At 39.2% G+C, this 22,363-nt stretch overlaps 1 protein-coding gene across 2 annotated transcripts; it reads right to left on the bottom strand.

Annotated features, from left to right (window-relative positions):
- Positions 1-315: 315 nt before the first annotated feature.
- On the bottom strand, positions 316-16,030 carry SULT2A1 (sulfotransferase family 2A member 1). 2 transcript variants are annotated; one of them, XM_033127103.1, is made up of 6 exons: positions 15,849-16,030; positions 14,349-14,557; positions 12,218-12,344; positions 6,020-6,114; positions 4,375-4,555; positions 316-1,212 (listed from the first exon to the last, which is right to left on the bottom strand). In XM_033127103.1, exons 1-6 carry the CDS (start codon positions 15,982-15,984, stop codon positions 1,100-1,102), a joined length of 861 nt encoding a protein of 286 aa, XP_032982994.1. In that variant the 5' UTR covers positions 15,985-16,030; the 3' UTR covers positions 316-1,099. The 2 variants fall into 2 exon arrangements, with proteins under 2 accessions (XP_032982994.1, XP_032982993.1); XM_033127102.1 differs by having other exon boundaries at positions 6,020-6,255.
- Positions 16,031-22,363: the final 6,333 nt, after the last annotated feature.

Here is a 22,363-nt window from a genome sequence, read left to right on the forward strand (position 1 = left end):
ATAAGCACAATCACTTAACACAATATCTACCATATTAAATTTGAAGTACACAATACAGTATTATTAACTATGGGTACAATATTGTATAGCTGGTCTCCAGAACTTACTCATCTTGTATAACAGGAACTTTGTTCCCACTGAATGGGGACTCCCCATTTCCCCTTCCCCCCAGCCCTTGGCAATAACCATTCTACTCTCTTTCAAAGAGTTTGACTGTTTTAAATTCCTCATATAAGTGGAACCATACACTATTTTTCTTTTGGTCTGGCTTATTTCACGTAGCATAATATCCTCCAGGTTCATCCATGTTGTTGCAAATGGCAGAATTTCCTTCTTTAAGGCTCAGTAATTTTCCATTGTTTGTAAATACCACATTTCCCTTATCCACTCATCTGTGGAACATTTTCCAGGGTAGATCACATGTTAGGCCGAAGCAGTGTTTTAGGGAAAAACCAGTAAGGAAGAAACCCAAATCCATCCACAGGGGAATGGGTAACTAAAATATGGTATGAGCTCCAATACTAAATACTGAACTAGCTATATAATCAACATGGATGAAACCCACATATAAAATACATGAGTGGATGTGTTAGTTGAAGAGTGCATTATACAGAATGCCATTTATCTAAGTTTTAAAAGCCTCCATAAATACCATATATTGTTTATGAGTATAGTCAGACACCACATAGTAAGGGAATAATGCTAGGTTGGAAATTATGTACTGCAAGGTCAGAATAATCATATTGTGAAGATACAGGCAATGGAAAGAAAAGGAACCTTAACTGCTTTTGTACTTTTATTTCTCATTTTTGTAAAAAAGAAATTTGACATAGACATAGCCTTGGGTAATATTTATATTGTTTCTGTATCATTCTGTACATATGAAATGTTACAAATATTTTTTAAAATTTGGGATGCCATGAAGTGAATTAGAGGTGCCCTGGTAATTTTCAAAAAGCAAGTCATCAAAGATGCAAAGATTTGATAATTCAAGGCTCCAAAATGAAATAACAGGTTTTATACAATTACCACCCATCGTTTACATAAACACGGACAGGAGAACAAATATTCGTCTCTGAGACCTAGAAGTTTTTGAACATTATTCCCATGGGAACAGCTCTTGAGGAAGATCTGCCGTCTTCTCCTGGAATATTTTATCAAAGACTTCAGCTTGGGCCACCGTGAAGTAATTTTTCCAGTCTCCAGAAATGCCTGACAAACATAAAATAGAGACACACATCAGGTCTAGAGGTAGGTCTCAAGACCCCAACACATCTCCTCCTGGATGTGTTCCTTCTGTCCACTTGACTGGAAATTGTAGCTAGTATAGCAAGACGACCAACGGCTCATCGGTGAGCCTTGGTACCCATTTACACTTCCATCTGCCTGGAAATGATTTCCTATATTCTCTTCTTTCCCAACCCATCGTGGATACAATCTGTTAGCAATAATGCAGCTCTATGTTCTGTTACATCCAGAATCTGTCCACTTCTTACCACATCTGTCTCTATCACCTTGGCCCAAGCCAACGTCATTTCTCACGTAGACTATTGTATTAGACTTCTAATTAGTCTCTCTGGTTTTTTTTTTTTTATATCTTTCTCCATTGTAAGTTATTCTGAGCATGTCAGCCATCTTGATTCCTTAAGAAACTAAGCCAGATCATGTCACTTCCTGCTCAAATTCTCCAAGGACTTCTGGTTTCACTCCTGAAAGTTCTTATGGCTTCTACAAGACTCCAGGTGATTTGGTCCCCTGTCTTTTCTCTGATCCCATCTCCTATGACCATGCATTTGTTCACTCAACTCCATTTCATTGAGTCTTTTGATTCTGCCTCAAACATGCTTCTCAGACTATTTTTACTTCACATCCCTTCTTGCTTTGTGCTGTTCTCTCAGATATATCCATTTTGTTCGTTGGCCACTTTCAAGCCTTTGTTCCAATGCAGTCTTTTCAGTGAGGTTCTCTCCCACCCACCATCTAATTTAGAACTGTAAATCCCCATCCTTGCTGTACTTTACTTATCACATATGATATGCTATATGTCTTGTCCTTTGTGTGTGTGTATGTCTGTATGGCATGTATCTCCAATATATGTTTCAGAAAGTCACAAAGTTTTCCTTTTAAATTGCCAAAGATTTCGTGTTTCAGAGTCATAGACACATAGTATGTACTGAAATGTCTATTGAAAGGATGACTAAAAGAATGAGGGATGTGCTATCATTATCTCCATTTTACAGAAGAGGAAAAAGAGACTGGAGAAATTACACAGTTAGAAAGTGAAAGATGTAGATTTGAAGCCAAAGATGCTGATACCAGAAAACATAGTCTGAATTATACAGTTATGTTATTATTTTATATATCATATAAATTAATACTTAAGTATTATACTAACTAAATCAATATATAAATTAATATGTAACTGCATAATACATAATTACATATAAATTTATATGCTTAACTTACATGCATAGAAATAATGTAACAGAACGTCTAATAAATAATTGATGCCCTATAAACACCCATGTTACTCTCATGCTTATCATTGTCTTCATTATTAGAACAATTTTCATAATTGATTTCTTTTTTTTTATTAAAGTTTATTGGGGTGACAATTGTTAGTAAAGTTACATAGATTTCAGGTGTACAATTCTGTAATACATCATCTATAAATTCCATTGTGTTCACCACCCCGAGTCAGTTCTCCTTCCATCACCATATATTTGATCCCCTTTACCCTCATCTCCCACCCCCCTCCCCATAATTTATTTCTTATGCTCATGTATCCTCCATAACACACCTGACTTTTATTTATTACTTACTTATTTTTATTAGTTATTATTATTATATAATATAATATATATTTATATATATAATTATAACAAATATTATTTGGCCTAACATATGATCTACCCTGAGAATTGTTTGGCAGATGAGTGGATAAAGGAAATGTGGTATATACAAACAATGGAAAATTAAAACAACATAGTGATCGGACATTTATACACCTCACAAAGTAATAACCCCAATAAGTTACTCCTGTCCCAATAAGTCTATTACCTATGTGACACTGTACATACTTATTAGATTGTTATTGACTACATTCCCTATGCTATACTATATATCCCCATGACTATTGTTTTAAATTATAGTTGACATTCAATATTATTTTATATTAGTTTCAGGTGTACAACACACCTGACTTTTAGTAAGCCAGTGTGAGGTCTTGAGGTACCAGAATCTCTGTGAATTCAACAGGCTGCCCCCTATTAAACATCAGGTGAGAGAATGTTTCTGTGCAGGCAAGCCTGTGAAACCAAACAAGCCACAAAATGGATTGATCTGTTTCCAAAATACAATGGTATGAAAGGCATAGGGCAGATACTCTCACTACAAAAGGAAGAAATCAGAAAGAAAGAGATCATGGGTCCCAAGCAAATCCAAAACCTAGCAGGATTAGATTAAAATGTCTTATATTAAAATATGGTTGGCATATGTTATATTTCAGGTACACAACACAATGATTTGACTTTTATATACCTTACTAGGTGATCATGATAAGTCTAGTAACCCACCTAGGTTTAAAGGATCAAGAATTAACCTCTTTGTCTTGATGCTCTGACCTCCTGGAACATGGGGGTGGTGGCCCTCAGCCCCTCTGTGCTGGGTGGCAGCCCTCACTCAAGGTCTTTTGAATTATTTAATTCCTTTCTTCCATGGGTTTTTCTTCCACTCTGGATATACTTGAACTATAGGGTTCCGGGAAAATGCACTCCTGCTATTCCATGCATCCCATTCTTCATTCATCTTGAGCCCAAGGATATGGACACGATTCCTCTTTCATCACGGGGCCCTTACAATGTCTGATAGCAAGACAGTTTCTCAGCTAAGTGCAAAGTCTCCCCTCTTTCCCTTTTGAGTCATTGTTTATATATTTCTTTGTTCAGGATAGTTGTTTATGCTAAATCACCAGTGGGATAGCACCAACATGACCACCCCAACTCCTGTCCTCACTTCCCAGGTAAATCATAGCTGGCAGGTTGGCAGGGGTAGTGAATTCACCTGGTTACTGCTTATAGAGTGGGTGTCCCCCATGCCAAACTTGGAGGAGAGAGAATCTGAATGACCTCGTATTAAGTCAGATGACCATTCCAGGTCTAATCTAGTTTCTCCAAGTGCCTGTAGCCCACATCAGGGCTATGAAAATGGACTCTCTGGAGGGCATGCCATAAATTCTCAAAGGGGTGATGAGGAAGTTGAAAATGAAGTTGATAAGTTCAAACACTCCCTGGTTCCAATTGCTAGAGGCTTACTGTAAGCACAAGAATGCCCTCATATTCTGATATATTCTGAAGCTGGATCATTTTCTTTTACCTTTTCTCAAAAATGATCCATTATTTTGATCTAAAAGCCAACCACGCAATAGGGTATAATTGGACATCTTGTTTTCTTTCATGACCTGGAAGGAGCTGTTCTTGAGGACTGAGTTCAGTTCTTCTGGTTCTAATTTCTTGCCTAGGAATTGGCAGAGCTTCTGCACAGCACTTCTTGTATCCTAGAAGAAGAAAAAGCAAGGAAGAAGATATGAAAGAAAGTATATAGAAAAGGAAGAGGATCACCTCAATAAATTAAAAAAAAAAAGTCAATGTTTTCATCATCATCAAAAAAAAAAAAAAAGGAAGAGGAAATGGCAAAATGAGGAGAAGGAGGAGCGGGGAGAGAAAGAGAGGCCCAGTGCTGAAACAAGATGCATTGAGCTCAACGTGACTAGGAGGAAGAAAGGGAAGTAAGTAAAGAAGAAAGAGCACAAATACGAGTATGTCAAAGATGCAAGGACCAACATAGATTTCCCGGGGTGGCTGAATTCAGAGGACCTTAATAGTAGAATACTATTTTCTAAAGAGACTTTTTAGAAGGCTTTTAGGCAGTTATGATGAGGATTAAGCAAGGAGAGGTTCAGGGAGAATGTGACAAAGATTTAAGGGATTTATTTCAAATCCTGGTTGTGCCATCCAATAGTAATACTGTTTTTCATAACTAACATTTGAATCACACGTTGAGTTTTACAATATCTTTTTATATATATTATCTCAGTAGTTAGTACTTGGCGTATGACCCTGGGAGATTATTATAAGGAAATGGATATTATAACCAGAAACACTTTGCTTTGAACTGTAGAATCTTTCTTTTATAGGTACCATGCTTTAAAATTTTTCTTTATTCTATACTCTAACAAGATAACACATGACAGTTGAAATTACTACAATAAATCCATTTTGTGGCTTGAAAGCATAATTACAGCAAAGTATGGGAACATGTACCTGAATGCAGCTAAACACGTTGCAAAAGACGTCTGGGTAAAAATGAAATTCAAGTGGAGCCACAGAGGATTGGACCAAAGTAGCCAGAGGAAGATCGTAGGAAGTAATATTTCTGAGATAGAAGCAAAAGCCTGTTTATGTTCTTTTCTCTTTTCTCCAAGATACCACTAATAGGTAAAGTCTTTCTTTCAATGGCTTCATTGCCCTTAGTGGTTTTGAGTATCTTCTGACAACTTTTCTTGTCCATCACTGGTCAGTCCAGTCCTTGGCCTGAATAATTACACAGATTGATTTCACGACTTCTTTTTCCTTTTGTTAATCAATTACTCGGTCCCATCTTCTTCCTCAGTCCCCTCCCACCATGAGGTTATCACCAGCATCCTATCCCTAGACATGTTAAAGTCAGTTGCCAATGTGAGTATAAGCCATTGTGCCTGTTTCAGTGCATGAAAAAGCTCTTAAGATGTCGTAAAATGAAAGAAAGAAGAACATATGAAGAGGAAAAAGAAAAGCATGGAGCTTGGGAGTGCCAACCAGAAGCAGGACAGTGAAGATCAAGTTGCTGTTTTCACTCCTAATGACCCCTCACAAGGCTAAACTTTGATTGAGAAGGTGGAATAGAGACTCAGAGGAATGGAGGGAAGTTAGAGGGGTGAAGATGGTGGTGAGAGGGTGTGTGCTAACCGTAAGAACAATACCTGTTTTAGTTCTTCATAACTCAGTATCAGGAAGTTCTCCTTCCCTTTCATGGACGTCCAGCCACGAATGTGGTCAAACCACGATCCGAATGCCACTGCATGGGTGGGGGTGGAGGGCAGAAAGAGTGGGTGGATTACAAACTCTGTGAAAGCAGGAACCCCTCTATTATGTTCACTCTTGTGGGCACAATTGCTAGCACAATGTCTGGCACACTTAGAACTGTCATAACTCTTTGCTGAATGAATGAGAGTAGAGATTGAAAATTATTATCCAACATCATGCATTTACCTTGTAATGAGCCTAGTTTATTTATAGCAGGCCGTGTACCCAGTTCTCAAAGGTCTCTAAGGGGTTCCTATCAGAGAGCCATGTGGCTTAAGGAATGATATATATATATATATATATATATATATATATACATATATACATATATATATATATATATATACATACATACACACACACACACACACACATATATATATATTTGCTTATTATTTATTTACTTATTAGTTTCAGGTGAGGAATGATATTCTTGCTGCCCCCAGTCTGTTCAGCATTTATAATTTTTCATTGATAGGTCACTCCCATATCCCGTGAAGATATTTTTCTGTCTTCTTGCCTTCATTGTTGCTATTGTAATTATTGTTCCTTTAGAAATTATCTGCCTCTTTTTCTGGTTTAAGATTTTCTTTCCTTTTTTCTACTATAGTTTTCCTAGAGACTAGGTGAAGATTTATTTGTAATAATTCTTTATGAGGCTAGGTGTGGTTCTTCAAACTGAGATACCATCAATGCAGGAAATTCTCAGGCATGTTTCCTTGAAAATAGATTTACCTTATATTTTATATTATCTTCATGGGAGGTAAATATTCTCACTCCATCTTCCACATCTTAACTATTTTATGCTTTTTAATATCTGTCTACCATGACCAAGCCCTTCTTAACTCCAAAATATAATGGGAAATTATCAACTAAGAATTCTATCCAGTTAAATTATCATTCAAGAATGAGCATAAAATGAAGATGTTTTCAAGTAAAATACCAAGAGAATTTACCACTTTTGTTATAAGAAAACTATTTTAAGCTATACTTCATGAATAAATAAAGCGAATCCAGGAGAAAGCAACAACCAGTGGGCCAAAGAAGAAATCAAAAGGGAACTTTTAAAAAATCTTGGAACAAACAAAAAATGGAAGCACAACATATCAAAACTTGTGGGATGCAGCAAAAGCAGTTCTAAGAGGCAAGTTTATAGTGATAAATGCCTACATTAAGAAAAAGAAGATCTCAAATTAATAACCCAACTTTACACCTCAAGGAACTAGAAAGAGAAGAACAAACAAAGCTCAAAGTTAGAAGGGAGGAAATAACAAAGACCAGAGCAGACCAAAAAAAGAGAGAGAGAAGAGAAAACATTAGAATAGATTAATAAAAATAAGAGGTATTTTTTTAAAAAAAGATAAACAAAACTGACAAATGTTTAGCTAGATTAAGGAAAAAACAAAGCAGACTTAAATAAATAAATGAAAGAGGAGACATTACAACAGATGCCACAGAAATACAAAGGATCATAAGAACCTACGATGAACAATCACACATCTAGAGGAAATGGATACATTCCTAGAAATGTAAAACCTACCAAGACTGAATCAGGAAGAAATAGAAAATCTGAATAGTCCAATAACAAGTAAGAAGACTGAATCAGTAATCAAAAATCTTCCAACAAAGAAAAGCCCAGGACCACATGGTTTCCTGTTGAAATCTACGAAACATTAAAAGAAGAATTATACCAATCCTTCTCAAACTTCAAAAAAAATTGAAGAGGCAGAAACCCTCCTAAAATGATTTTATGAGGCCAGCATAACACTGATACCAATGCCAGATAAGAACACTGTAAATGAAGAAAACTACAGACCAATATCCCTGGTGGATACAGACACAAAGATCTTTAACAAAACATTAGCAATCTGAATATAAGAGCACATGAAAAGATTTTATACCATGGGGTGCACTTCTATTCAATAATGTCCCAGACTCCTGGCCAATGAGATGAAAAAAATAAAGACAACATACACATATTAAAAATTAAGATAATAGTCATTAACTTGAAGGTTATACTTCAAAGAAAATCAAAGAGAACCTATAAGGAAACAATTACAATTAAGAAAAGAGTTCATTCAGATTGGTGATTCCCTAATCAACATTCAAAATCAGTTACATTCCTCCAAATCAGGCACAAACAACTGGAAAATGTAATTTAAAGATGTCATGAAATGAAATGCAGCTACAAACAGTAGTAAGCTTTTCATTTAAAAAAACCCCACAAAACATAAAAGACCAAGTAAGGCATTTAAAAAGCTTTAGATAAGGAAAGGGATAAACAAAGAGACATATCTATAAATGAAGAGATAAACTAAATAAAATATGCCATTTCTCCACTAATTATTCTGTAAAATTACTATAATGATAATCCTAAAAATACCGACAATAACAAGTGTTACTGAGGATATGGAGTAACAGGTGCTCTCATATGCTATTTGTGGGAATATAAATTGATGCAATCACTTTGGAAAACAGTTTACTATCTTTTAAAATTGAAAATTCATATTTACTATGCCTTAGCAGTTCTACACTCAGGTTTATAAGCCAGAAAGAAAGTCATGCGCACATGTACCAGAGAAGCATTGTCCCCAATAGCCCTAAACTTGAACCACCTCATTTAATTTCTAACTTTGGACTTACAAAATGTTGGCAGCAGCATCTGACTGAAAAACTAATGACTTCAGTGATGCTTGCAAACAACAATTACAGTTCATTCCTTTGATTCTCCCTCTGGCCAAACCTAACCCAGCAGTGCTCATGCTGCTGGTGTGATCTGCCTTGGGAGGTGGGACATGGCCATCAAAGCGTGCCTGGGGTCTTCTGCATAGAGAATTCTAGGGTTCAAGTTTCCCAGAGCATGGGTGATGAAACAGGTGCAAGCTCCAGGAGTCCTGTAGACTCCTTTCTTTGCTCGGGAGGAAATGTATTCAGAACAGGGGACCCCCTAAGGATTTTTCATCATGTATGATTCAGAGTTTTGCTCTAAGACGCAGGGTCCAGAGCAGGGACAATATTCCCTGGGACTTAAATTCTGAAGGTTTCTTCATTTGTGTGGGGGAACAGGTTTGGATCAACCTTCTGCAGGGCGGCAGAGAACTCAGGAGATTGATACTAGTTGAAAAAAATAAAGATTTTGATTCTCAACTGGAAAGAGAGACTGGTGTGTGAGTTTTAAGGTGGAGATAAGCAAGATTTTGGGATAGTCGTGAGGTTTCCAGGATATGTCTTCATCACCCACCACTATCGATTGGGCTTTCTTGACAGCTGACACACAATTCAGACTACTTTCTATACCAATTGGCAAGCTCAAATACATAGCATTGATGAGGGGTTATTCTCTTCACATCTGGGCTCCCACCATAGGGTTCTCACTGTTGCCTTTTTTTTTTTTTTCTGAAAGAGTAAACTGAAGCAAAGCGGGAGATAGGACTGATGAGTTCAGCCAGGATCAGCTCAATAAGAAATGTGACTGTAGGCTTTGAAGATTGAACTTTACGCTGAGGGCAAACAATCCAAGGGAATGTGTACTTGTGCACATATAACAGATGATTGCAGCATAGCCTGGAAGGGCCAAAAAACATGCAGGTGAGGACACCAACAAGTGTATTACGTTCATCTAGGTGGGAAGTAACAGTGACTCTGGTTGATAAAGCACCAATGGGAGGGGAGCCACATAAATATCCATTATTATTATCTTTTCCCCCTTACCCAATACTCTGGTGGGGCAGCTCACACCGAGCTCCGGCTGCTCATGGCACCTGAGCCATCGGCGCTCCAACCACCTGAGCCACCAGGCCTGCCCTAAGTATTTATTAACAAAGGTGTATTAGCTGATCACTACGTGGCAAGCGCCACATTACGACCTGGGGTCAACAATGAACAACTCAGAGCTTACATTTTAGTGGGGAGACACACGGAATAAACAAATAATTACAATACATGCTCATTGGTGATAAGTACTAAGGGAAAAAAAAATGATAGGACTAGAGAGATGCGGAGAGGTGGTATTTTATATGGTGTGGAAAAGGAAGACTTCCCTACATGCAGAGTCATTTTAACAGAGACAATAACAAAGATATTAATCAAGGTTGTAGAATTTACACTTCAGATCGAAAGACACAGGCTGAAAGTAAAGGGATGGAAAAAGATATTTCACGCAAATGGGAAAAAAAAAAGCTGGGATAGAAATACTTCTATCAGACAAAATAGACTTTAAAACAAAGGCTGTATGGGGTGGCCGATTAGCTCAGTTGGTTAGAGCGTAGTGGTGATAACATCAAGGTTGCTGGTTCGATCCCTGCATGGACCACTGTGAGCTGTGCCCTCCTTAAAAAAACCAAACAAACAAACCAAAAAACAAAAGCAAAAGCTGGAACAAATGACAAAGAGGGACCCAGCAATTCCATTTCTGGTTCATGTATCTGAAGAAACCCAACACACTAATTGAAATGACATGTGCATGTCTGTTGTCAATGCAGCATTATTTACAATAGTCAAATAGGGATGCAACCTAAGTCCCCGTCAATAGACGAATGGGAAAAGAAGATGTGGTCCGTATAAACAATGCCATGAAACTTACTCGGCCATAAAAAGAGTGAAATTTTGCCATTTGCGACAACATGGTTGGCCCTAGAGGGTATGATGTGAAGTGAAATAAGTCAGACAGAGAAAGACAAATGCTCTATGATTTCAATTGTATGTGGAATCTAAAAAACAAAAGAAATGAACAAACAAAACAAATTCATAGGCACAGAGAACATTTTGATGGCTGCCAGATGGGAGGGCAGTTGGGGGGATGGGTGAAAAAGGGAACGGGACTAAGAGGTGCAAATTTCCAGTTATAAAAGCAGTCACAGAGATGTAAAGCACAGCCTAGGGAACATAGTCAATGATACGGTAATAACTATGCCTGGTGTCAGAGGGGTACTAGACTTACCGGCTGAACACTTTGTAAGTTGTATAAATGTCTTGTCACTAGGTTGTACCCTTGAAACTATCATAATATTGTATGTCAACTGTAACTGAAAAAAATTATTTTAAATAAATGTGGGATTTAGATAAAGGAAAGTGGTGAGGGGCTTGGGGAAATGGGTTGGGGAAAAGACAACAAGTGTGAAACGTCAGAATCATGCTTGCACTTCGATGAGGAGGTGGTTCTATTTATTTAATAAAATAGATACGGGACAGTTTAGGTTATGGGGGGCAAGATGTTCAATTTTGCACATACTGAAATGTCTAACTACTATTACATTATCTATGGTTTTCTCTGCAGTGCTGGTGTCCATAGATTTAAAGAAGCAGGTTTGAGGTAAGAGAGACATCACAGCTGAAATATGGGACTCAGCATACAGTTTTGGGAAAAATTGTGAAATTTCAAGTATCTGAGAAAGCCTAGAAATTCTACATAATTAAAAGTATAGAGGGGAGAGGGGGTTGGGGGACAGGGTGAAAAAGGTGAAGGGATTAAGAAGTACAAATTGGTAGTTACAAAATAGTCACGGGGATAGAAAGCATAGGGAAAATAGTCGATGATATGGTAATAAGTATGTACAGTGCCAGGTGGGTACTAGACTAGTCAGGGGATCACTTCTTAAATTGTATAAATGTCTGACCACTATGCCGTACACCGGATTAATATAAAATAATATTTAAAAAATTTTAAAAAGTATAGAGATCCTAGGGTAATGCATGCATTTTTGAGACAGATGGGACAAGAGGATAAAGGGAGTCTTAGAAGGACGCATGCAAATAATAGTGGAAAGTCAAGATTGTGTTGTCCAAGAGTCCAATGAAATTCTGACTTTCAAAAAGCCACAAAGCAGGAGAGTAGATGAGAAGAGTACGAGTTTTCTGTGTTAGGCCCTGGAGACGCCAAGCACAGCTGGGATGGTTTATGATGGGACAAACTGAAAGGTTGGCTGGGATCCTGCTGCTCTGTGAGACAGTGTGTGGAATTAGAAAGTTAGGGTTCCCGTGGTGATTGAACCTTACACCGACAGGTTAGTGAGACGTAGCGATGTCAGGTTGGGCGTCAGATGAAGTCTGGGAAAGGACTCTGACACTCCCAGCTGCCATAGGTGCCATTCACTCACCATTTCCTTGGATGAACCATTCAAAATATTGTTCCAGTGACTCTGGTTTCTTAACAAAATTTGAAATAATCCAGAAAAAATAACCAGACACGAGAATATCTCTGGGATTTCTGATGAGATAAATCACCTTAAAGAGAAAAATGGGATAGTGAAAAACCAGTACAGTTTCCCATGCTTCCTGATCTTTATACAAATGGAGAAAAAAGCCAATTCCTAGAAAAATACCGATTAAATTTGAATGAATTCTTTTAATTAATAAGTTAGTTATTGCATTCATTAATCAAATATATATGTTTTGAAGTTCCTAGGAGGCAGTCATAGGGGGTAATACTAAGAACGTAATAATGGAAGAGGAAAGCATTGTCCCTTCCCTCTGGAATATTATAGTCTCCTCACGATGGGAAGCAACCAGAAGATTTCAAAAGGTGAGTGGTATTATATTTATGTTCTATCATTTACAGATTAATACTAGGAGAAGGGATTAATAAATCGTGCTATATTCATAGATACGCAGCAGACGTTTGGATGGCATGAGTCTATTCACACGATGTTTAAGAACAAGCAAAACTAATCTATAGAGTTGGAAGGCAGCGCAATGGTCACCTCCGTGGGTGGACATTGACTGGGGAGGCCCACGAGGGTATTTTCTGGGGGAGTGGAAATGTTCTCAATCTGGGTCTGGAAGGTAGCTACCCAGTCATGTACATATGTAAAGGTTCGACAAGCTAATAGTCCGGATTAGTGCACACACACAGACACACATGTGTGAAAACACTTGGCATTTGATGCGAGGGGAGCGGGGATGAGGAAGAAGGGGAAAGGATTAGACAGCATAAATTGGTAACGACAGGATTGCCACGGGGATAGGAAAGACAGTTTGGGGAATATAACCAATAATGTTGTAAAGATTTTGTAGGGGGTCAGCTGGGCACTTGTCTTATTAGGGAGAACGCTTCACGGACGGTGTAGATGCCTGACCACTGCGCTGTACACCTGAAGCTGAAGCTGAATAATATTGTATGTCATCTATAATTTAATATATATATACAGTCACAGGATGTGGAGTACAGCATAGGAAATAGAATCAATGGAATTGTAATAGATATATATGATGTCAGAGGGGCAATAGATTGGGGGAGGGTGGTTATCACTTTGTGAGGGGTGAAATGTCTAACTACTATTACATTATTTTATACACCGGAAACTGAAGAAAAAAAAAAGAAGAACATTCGGCATTTGAACATCTGAATTATATTCTAGATTCTGCACCAACTGGTTTTTTTTTTGTGACGTGATCCCTGGCCACGCCTCTCTCTAGGCCTCAATTTTTCCATGCGAAGATTTAACACCGAGCAGACACATGTAAATACATATATCATAACTAAGCTTTGGGAAGTGATGGGTTAAAAAAAAAAGACTTCATGTGCCATGACACCTTGTGAAATTTCCCAGAGAGGAGAATATTATTCCAAGCTTTACAATCTAATTTAAGCCAAAAACATTAAAAAAAAATTCACAAACCAATCAGCACCTTCCAGAACAGTGTGTTTCTAGAAACGATCTGAGATACGCTAGGTCCTGGATATCCATGGTCCGTTCTGGTGATTATCTGTCAGCCCCATGAGGGATTCATGTGGCTGCTAAGCTCAACAGACAGCTATACAGAGAAAGACATAGTGGTTAGTAAAACCAGCCATGCTGCCAGAGCAATCGCTCTGAATTCAGGCATAGATTTATGAATTTGCTGCTTCCCAAACAGCTAACTTTATGTCTGGTGCTTCTACCTAAGTGGAAAGAGGCATTCATTTCATTAAGATTGGCTAATTATTTTTTAGAGCAACAAAAGGGGGTTACCTAGTATGTAACACAGTTATAATTTCTGCTTGGGTTTAAAACGTGGTTTTCGAAGATGCTGGCATTACCTCTGGTGTACATCTGGGTCGCATAACCTGTGCAGTGGTCTACACCCTTATACTCCAGTGTGGACTGGGGCATCACCAAATGCAGAATGTCAGGCCCCACCCCAGATCTGCTGAATGACACTGCTTCTCAACCAGGTCTCCAGGTCATTCCTGGCACATGAATGTGTGAAAAGCATTGATCAAACATATCTTGACCATCATGCACTGACCTTGGCCTTGCTCTTGAAGACAGACTTGGGGAAGAGGTGGATGGGGACGTGGGAGGTGATGAAGCGTGGCCCTTCCTTATCCTTTAGGGATTTATATCCATACATAGTCTCCAACCAGGGTGAGCGTTCCCAAATGGGGACAGATTGGACCCACTTGGGATCTCCCTTGGAGAAAATCAGGGAGAGAATTTCAATCAACCAGTTCGTTCCTGGATAAAGAAGAAAAAGGGCTGTTCATTTTTCAATCTGACTTTTTAAAATATTGTGATACAATATAACATAAAATATACCTTCTTAACCATTTTCAAGTGTACAGTTCAGCAGCGTTACGTGTATTCACATTGTCATGCAATCAACCTCCAGAACTTTTTCATTTCGCAACACTGAAACTCTGTACCCGTTAAACAACAACTCTCCATTTTCCCCTTCTTCCAGTCCTCGGCAACCACCACTCCACTTTCTGTTTTACAGTTTGGTTATTCTAGACACCTCATTTAGGTGGAATCATACAGTATTTGTCCTTCTGTAAGTGGCTTATTTCACTGAGCATGACGTCTTCACAGTTTATCCATGAGGTAGCGTGTGTCAGACCTTCATTCCTTTTTAAGGCTGAATAATATTGCATTATATGTGTAGACTACATTTTAGTTATCCATTCATCTGTCAGTGGACGTCTGGATCGCTTCCATCGTTTGGCTATTTGCCTACATCCTTGTGACGTTCCCATCATCCTTGCATTTTTCACTACCACACCACCTCCAATGCCTTCAGCCTTAGTTGTTGCCCAATTTGCAGCCCCTCTACTTCTCCTTCCCTCACAGAAATATTACCCACATCCCATCATAAAATCCCTTGAATTTTCCAGGCTTCTTCCAGTTCCTGCCCATTGTCCATGTTAATACCTTATCTGAAAATATTCCTTTTGCACTAAAGAATTTCACATTCATTCTTTTCACCTCAGTTTAGATGCTATTTTTTTCTACTGTTTTTTTTTTTTTGGCTGTGATAGTTGTGTTTTGTTTTGTTCATCGGCCCCAGTTTCATTGAGATACAACTAACAAATCAAAATTGTACATATTTAAGGCGTCCAATGCGAAGATTTGATATATGTATATATTGTGAAATGATTACCACAATCAAACTAATTAACAGATCCATCATCTTGCATAATTGCCTGGGTGTTTTTTTTTCCTATATCTGTTTCTTCTATAAGGACTTCACTAGTCATCGTCCTCCACTTTCCCATACAAGCACCTGAATCTGCCTTAGGATTCGCTCCTATGGGTTCCCCAATATCTTCAACTACCCCCTCTGAACATTCATTTTATTGTGTAACTAACTAGCTGAATCTTTTCCTCTGAAAGTACATGGTATTACGGCACAGCTCTATTCCCCAAAGCATTGCACGTTGTCTGGCATATAGAAAGCACTTCGTTTGTCTACTGAATGGATAAGGGACATAGCTGAAGTGTGTCTCAGTATTTGATCCTGCTCCCTTACCTGATTTGGGGAAAGACAGTGTTAAGACATCTTCATCCTTAAACACAAAATTCTCCTGCACTTCTCTCATGTGTTCAGGTGTGAAATCCACAACAGGAAAAGGTATCCCTTCAAACCACACAAACCCATCTGACATTATGGTGAGCTCTTTGTTAGAGCTGGTGGTAGAATTTCAGCTGTAGTCCCTGTGGCAGGCTGTGGCTGCTGCCAGCAGATAAGCTTTTATAGTAAAGATAAAACAATCATTAATCTCCTGCAGTTTGTGGAAGAGTTTGCCTGCTGATAAAGAGAAGTAGATATTGTAACTAACACATGATCACAAGGTTGACAATATTGAGCAACCTCATGGTCATTCAGAGAACATTTTGGGGTAATCTGAGTTCGAATTCATGGGAGGGAACCAGGAATTCAATGACAAGTCAACAATGTAGAAATGTGGGTGAATTAAAAAATATTTTTTGTAAGCTTGACTTTTTTTAGAACAGTTTTAGATGTGTAGAAAAATTGCGAAGATAGTATAACGAGTTCCCGTAGTTCCTACTCTATTCAGATTTCCCTATATACCTAATGTCGCTTTTCTGTTCCACATCCCATCCAGGAGATCACACACATTGCGACGTTATGTCTCCTCTTGGCTGTGACAGTGTCTCAGACTTTCCTGGTTTTTTACGACATCGACAGGTTTCAGGAGTCCTGGTCAGGTATTTCGGAGAAGTCCCTCTGTTGGGGTTTGTCAGATGTTTTCTTTATCGTGGTTAGACTGGGTTTATGGCTTTTGGGAGGGGAGAAGATTACAGGGGTAAAATATCATTATCATCAGAATATTTCAAGGGTCCTTATTATCAACATGACATATCACTGTTGATGTTGACCTTGATCGCCTGGCTGAGATAATGTTGTCAGACTTCTCTGCTGTAAATTTATTCTCCTCCCTCCCCCTTTCTATGTGGGCATATTTAAAACATGAACTCTAGACCTCAATGTATTAATAAGAACACACTGGATAAATATCCCTCAACTGGATTGAGGGATATTCTACAAAATAATTCTCTAGTACTATTCAAATTGTCATGAAAAAAGAAAAAACAAACAAACAAAAAATGTTGAGGGTATGTTCCAGATTAAAGGAACGTGTAAACTAAATTCTAGATTAGATCTTAGACCACAAAAAAGTGCTATCATATTATTGGGACAATTGGCCACATTAAATATGCAATGTCTATTAGGTAACGGTATTGCATCAATGCTAAATTCCCCTATTTTTATAATTTTACTGTGGATATATAGGAAATATCTTTGTTTTTAGAGAATATATACTGAAGTTTTGAATATATACTGCAACTTACTCTCAAGTGGTTAAGAAAAAAGTTAATATTAGATAGGGAGAGAAAATGATTTAGCAGATATTGCAAAATGTTACCATTGGTGAATCTGTGTAAATTGTATATAAGAATTCTTTGTGGATTTCTTGCAAGATTTCTCTAACTCTGAAGACAATTCAAAAGAAAAGTTAAAACTAAATAGACACAGTGACGATAACAAGCTGAAAGGAAATTGAGAAAGCATGGAATGCAATCTCTCTTTTTGAGTGCAAAGGTCAAGAACTTGTTTTATACTCACAGATGTGGGGTTGAATTTACATTAAACTATAACTGGACGATAGGATCCGGTTCTCGTGTGCCATTTAAATATTAACATACTAAGAATTTATTAAATGCTTTCAGGTTTTAGGGCCTGGGCTAAAACACTTCTCATACCCACTATATTGAAAACCTATAATACGATTGTTATTTCATTGTTCCTGCCCTTGTATTTTCCAGGGGAGAACTCTAAGGGTCAGTGGCTTCACATGTTTATGTAACAAGCAAAAGGGAGAATGCTCACCGAATGCGTGAAATATTGACTCTGGGAGGACTCACAGAAACATCTGGGTTCCTAGCATTTCCCTCTGGGCTTCAGTCAGCTAAAATTAAGACCATCTAACGAATGCTCTAAAACCCAAATATGAGGGCAACAATGTTTAAATTTGAATATTTGATAATCAAGAGGAGGATCATTATCTCTCTTTCTCTTTGAGTACGCAGATTTCTATTATCAGTCCACGGGATGGAAAGAATTTGGCCAGGGTCCACATTTATCTCCGCTCCTCATCTCCGAGTTGAGGATCTTGAGATGGTTATCCTGAACTTCCTCAGGTGGGCCCTGAATCCAATGACAGGTACCTTCATAAAAGACAGAAAGGAGAAGACACAGACACACAGAGGATATGGTGACGTGAAGGTGGAGGCAGAGATTGGACTGATGCAGCCACAAGCCGAGGAAGGGCTGCAGCCACTAGAAGCTGAAAGAGGCAAGGAAGCATCCTTCGCGAGAGCCTTCAGAGGGAGCACGTACTTGCCAACACCTTGATTTCAGACTTCTGGCCTTCAGAAATGTAAGAGAATACATTTCTGTTATTTAAGCCACCAAGTTTGTGGCCATGTACTATGGCAGTCTTGGAAACCAACACGGTGCTCTTTGATCTCATGCCACATGCTCCTTCCAGAGCTCCCTTTCATTGGTACCCAACAGTCTCATTGTGCAAAGCGGCAGCCGTCTCACACCACACTGAAGCTCACACGTCCCAGGTGGAGGTCTAGGGTTCTAGGCTGTGTAAGGTGCCAGGAGGGAAGGACAGCCTCCAAAAACAATATGTTTTTAACACAGAATCGAGAACTTCTCTCCTATTCTGTATGATCCTCTAACCACATATACAAAAACGAACACACGGTTAACATAAAACTAAAAGGGCTTTCAAAGTAAGAGGCCACAGCATTTATTTGAGCTCAAAAAAGGAAAAAGAATAGCTATTCGGGAAGCATTGATTCGTGAAGAAGCCCCCAAAGTGTTATGAAGAGGAGACAAAAGACAAGTGGTGTTTATGAGAAAGGGAAGAGGAACAATTACATCAGTAGAAGGAAGGCATTTCTGTGGGTGCAGATAAGCAAACAGTGATGCTAAATTCTAAGCAATGTTCTTAATTTTCAGTCTGGTAGTCGGTCATTGGTCCCGTAGTCATAATATCTGCTTTCTTGTGATCTTTGCCAACAGTTCTTTGGGACACAACGTTCCTTTAGCTCCCACCCAAGGTTATCTTGTCCTGTGTTAACATTTCAAAGATTTGAGGCATAAGACTTGCAAAGCAGTTCCTCTGGATGGCAGCTCTGACTCCATTTTAAAGTGGCTCCCTTGATATTATTATTATTATTTTTTACAACACCAAACTTGCATCTGAAAGAAATCCAGATATTTTTGTATAGCTTTTCATGCCAACAGCCTCGTCCCAGAATCGACAGAATATACAGATATTCCTACTGGAGAAGAGGAGGAGAAACATTTAAGCAGGGAGTGGGTGGAACACAGAGAAGGCCTCAGGCTGTCCTTTGTCCCCAGGGCATCAGTGATGGGCCATTAAATGGTACTTGCAGAGTCTCATCTCTACCTTGAACAGAATGGTCAGGCATCTGAGAGAACATAACGTACCAAACCCCACCTCATTAATCTTAACGACATTCATAACCGTTCTCATCAATACCCAGAGTACTATAGATTTTTGAGACCCAAAAGAATATTTTGTTATTGTTTTAGCAACTTTACAGAGATCCCATCTGCAGCACTGAGTAGCAGCTGTGTGAATCCTCCAGGAATCAAGGACTCCTGCTTTCTCACAAGGATTTTCCCACAATCCTCTGCTGCCTGCGACAGCCACATCCTGTGCCCCCATCCCATCCTGCAAATTCTCAGCTTGCCCTCTGATGGAGTCCCTGTTGCAGTTAGTGGGATCTGTGTCCCCTTGGTATGTTCTGGTCGGCGTCCTGGCTGCTGTTCTCCCAGCTGTTCACCACCCTCAGTCTCGTAGGTCAGGATTCAGGGCTCTGGATGGGGTGAGAGAGAATGGGCCTGTTTGACAGTGTCCCATGTAGCTGAGGAAGCCGGGAGCTCACTGACATGCTCTCACTTTCCCGGTGGGGAGAAATCACTGGCCTGAGAAGGTCACTCTTGGCACTCAGCTGTGCCACCTTGGGGCAGGGGTGATGCGGATAAAGTCACACTGTTTGTCTTACCTTCTCCATGAATCCAAACTCATATTTTTCTTGCTCTAGTGGTGTGCTGGAACTTTCCTGCTTGGCCTTTGGATTCCCACAAAGGATCTCTTGTCAGGGGGAGGGTGACTGTCTAATTCAGTGCTCTCCAGGGATCCCTGAACCCAACCCCAACAAGGCTGCAGCCAGGACCCAGGTCTATATGCCTGTTACTCAACAAATGGGTGGGCAAGACTCCTTCTGGGTCCCTTTGTGTGTGCTGCTTGTGACCACAGAACCACAGTCAGACGGGGTTGTAGCCGTGTACTCGGGTCCCGGTCCTTAGACGAGGCCACAGTGGCTGAGTCAGCCACATGGGTGTGAGCCCGTCTTCTCAAAATGGCTCTCCTCGACCTTGGACTGAGAGGGCTGGGGGCGGGACTTCTTGGACTTATAGAATGAACTTCAACAAAATAGGGAGACTTTATTGGCTCCAGTAACCAAACCAAGGAAAAGGCAGAAGTATAACTGCAGATAACTGGAGGAAGAACTGTCCGCTTAATTCTCTCCTACTGCATGTGAGCTTAGCCTCACGGCAGGGAACAAGCCTTACGCATCTCTCTTTGACCTCCCGACAGGTTAGCTATCACAGACAAAAGTCTTCCCGCATCTCTGCCACCAGTTGGAAGAATCATGACTCGGATTGGGTTATGAGTCCATGCCCAGGGGACAGGACAGAGTGCGCTAAATCCTGAGCCAGCTTCCTGGCTCCACAGTCTGAGGGTCTAGCAGTCATTAGTGATGTTGAACGTACTTATGCCTTCTGACCCAGCAATTCTCAACTTAGTATATACACTCACCAAAGACATGTAACGGGATGTTCGTAGCGGTGCTGCCCATAATGTTCCCTTATGAAGACCACCCTAAGGATTATCAGGAGTAACATGGATGAATGAACTGTGCTGCATTCACACAGTGGGAAATTATACACCAATGAAAATGAAAGGTCTGCACCGATACGCAATATGGCCGAATCTCACTCACATAACAGTGAATGAAAGAAGCCAGACACAAAAGTATGGTCCAATTTATATGAAATGCAAAAAGAGACAAAACTAATCGATGCTGTCAGAAATGAGGCTAGTGGTTACCCTTGGTGAGTAGTACCTGGAGGGGGCACGGAGCAGGGCTAGCAATGATCTTTCTTAATATGATTGCCACTCACATGGAGTGTTTAGTTTGTGAAAATGCACCTAGCTCTGCACAATGGAATATTACTCAGCCATAAAAAGGAATGAAGCACTGACACATGTTACAACACGGATGAACCTCAAAAACATGCTGAGTGAAAGAAGCCAGATATGAAAGGTCACATATCGTAGGAGTCCATCTATATGAAATGTCAGAATAGGTCAGTCCATGGAGACAGAAAGATTACTGGTTGCCAGGAACTGGGATGATAAGGGATTGGGGAATAACCATATAGTGGGTACAGGGTTTCCTTTTCGGGTGATGAAAATGTTTTGGAATTAGATAGAGGTGATGTTTGTACAACATTGTGACTGTACCAAATGCTACTATGTTGTTATCTTTAAAGTGGTAAATTGTATGTCATGAATTTTATCTCAAAAAAAAAAAGTGTACACTATACTTTAAAAATTTAAAAATTGTATTAGGGAAAGCTTGAGTTTCTCTGAGAATTTAGTTAACTTCCTAAAGATTGCTGTCAGCAATTCATCAGGATCTTGATTTGCATGAAAATTCTTCCCCACAAATGCCCTACTCATTCCCCACCACAGCCAGCATTGCATCGATCACCATTGAGCTTTGGCTGTGCCTTGTTTCAAGAAAAGGAGTCATCCACATGGAAAAGAGATCAAGTCTTTATTGGTCAGAATGATCCGAGAAAGAATATATTTTGAAAGGCAGCTGATGAATCCTGTAACGTCTGTCCCTTTAAGAACACCAAGACTTAGTTAAATGCTGTGGAAGAGAAATGGCAGTGAGAATCAGTATCACAGTCTGTCACCCTCCAGAATGATCTTTTCTCCTTCCTATTGGGAGACCTGGTCTACCCCCAACTAAACAACATGAGTATGTGGAACAGGAGAATGACAGAGGAACATTAGAGATCAGTGCCCTAAAGAGGGTGTATTTCTCTCTCACCCTCAAATACAATGTGCATTACTGATTATTTTATTACTTGATTATTTTAACATAAGTTATGTGGTACTGTTGGAACAAATTTAGTAAATTGATAATATTTAGTGTTAAGAAAGTTGCTAAAAGTGGACAGTCTCATATGTTGACTGAGGCTAGTTTGGAACAACTTAAAATTTAACACACACACACACACACACCCTTTATATATATATATATATATATATATACCTTTTAACCAAGTGATTTCATTCAGTTAATCTAATAATAATTTAAAAACCCTCACACACTTAT

This window comes from Rhinolophus ferrumequinum, chromosome 15 (genome assembly GCF_004115265.2).
Source record: "Rhinolophus ferrumequinum isolate MPI-CBG mRhiFer1 chromosome 15, mRhiFer1_v1.p, whole genome shotgun sequence".
Classification (NCBI taxonomy): Eukaryota; Metazoa; Chordata; class Mammalia; order Chiroptera; family Rhinolophidae; genus Rhinolophus; species Rhinolophus ferrumequinum.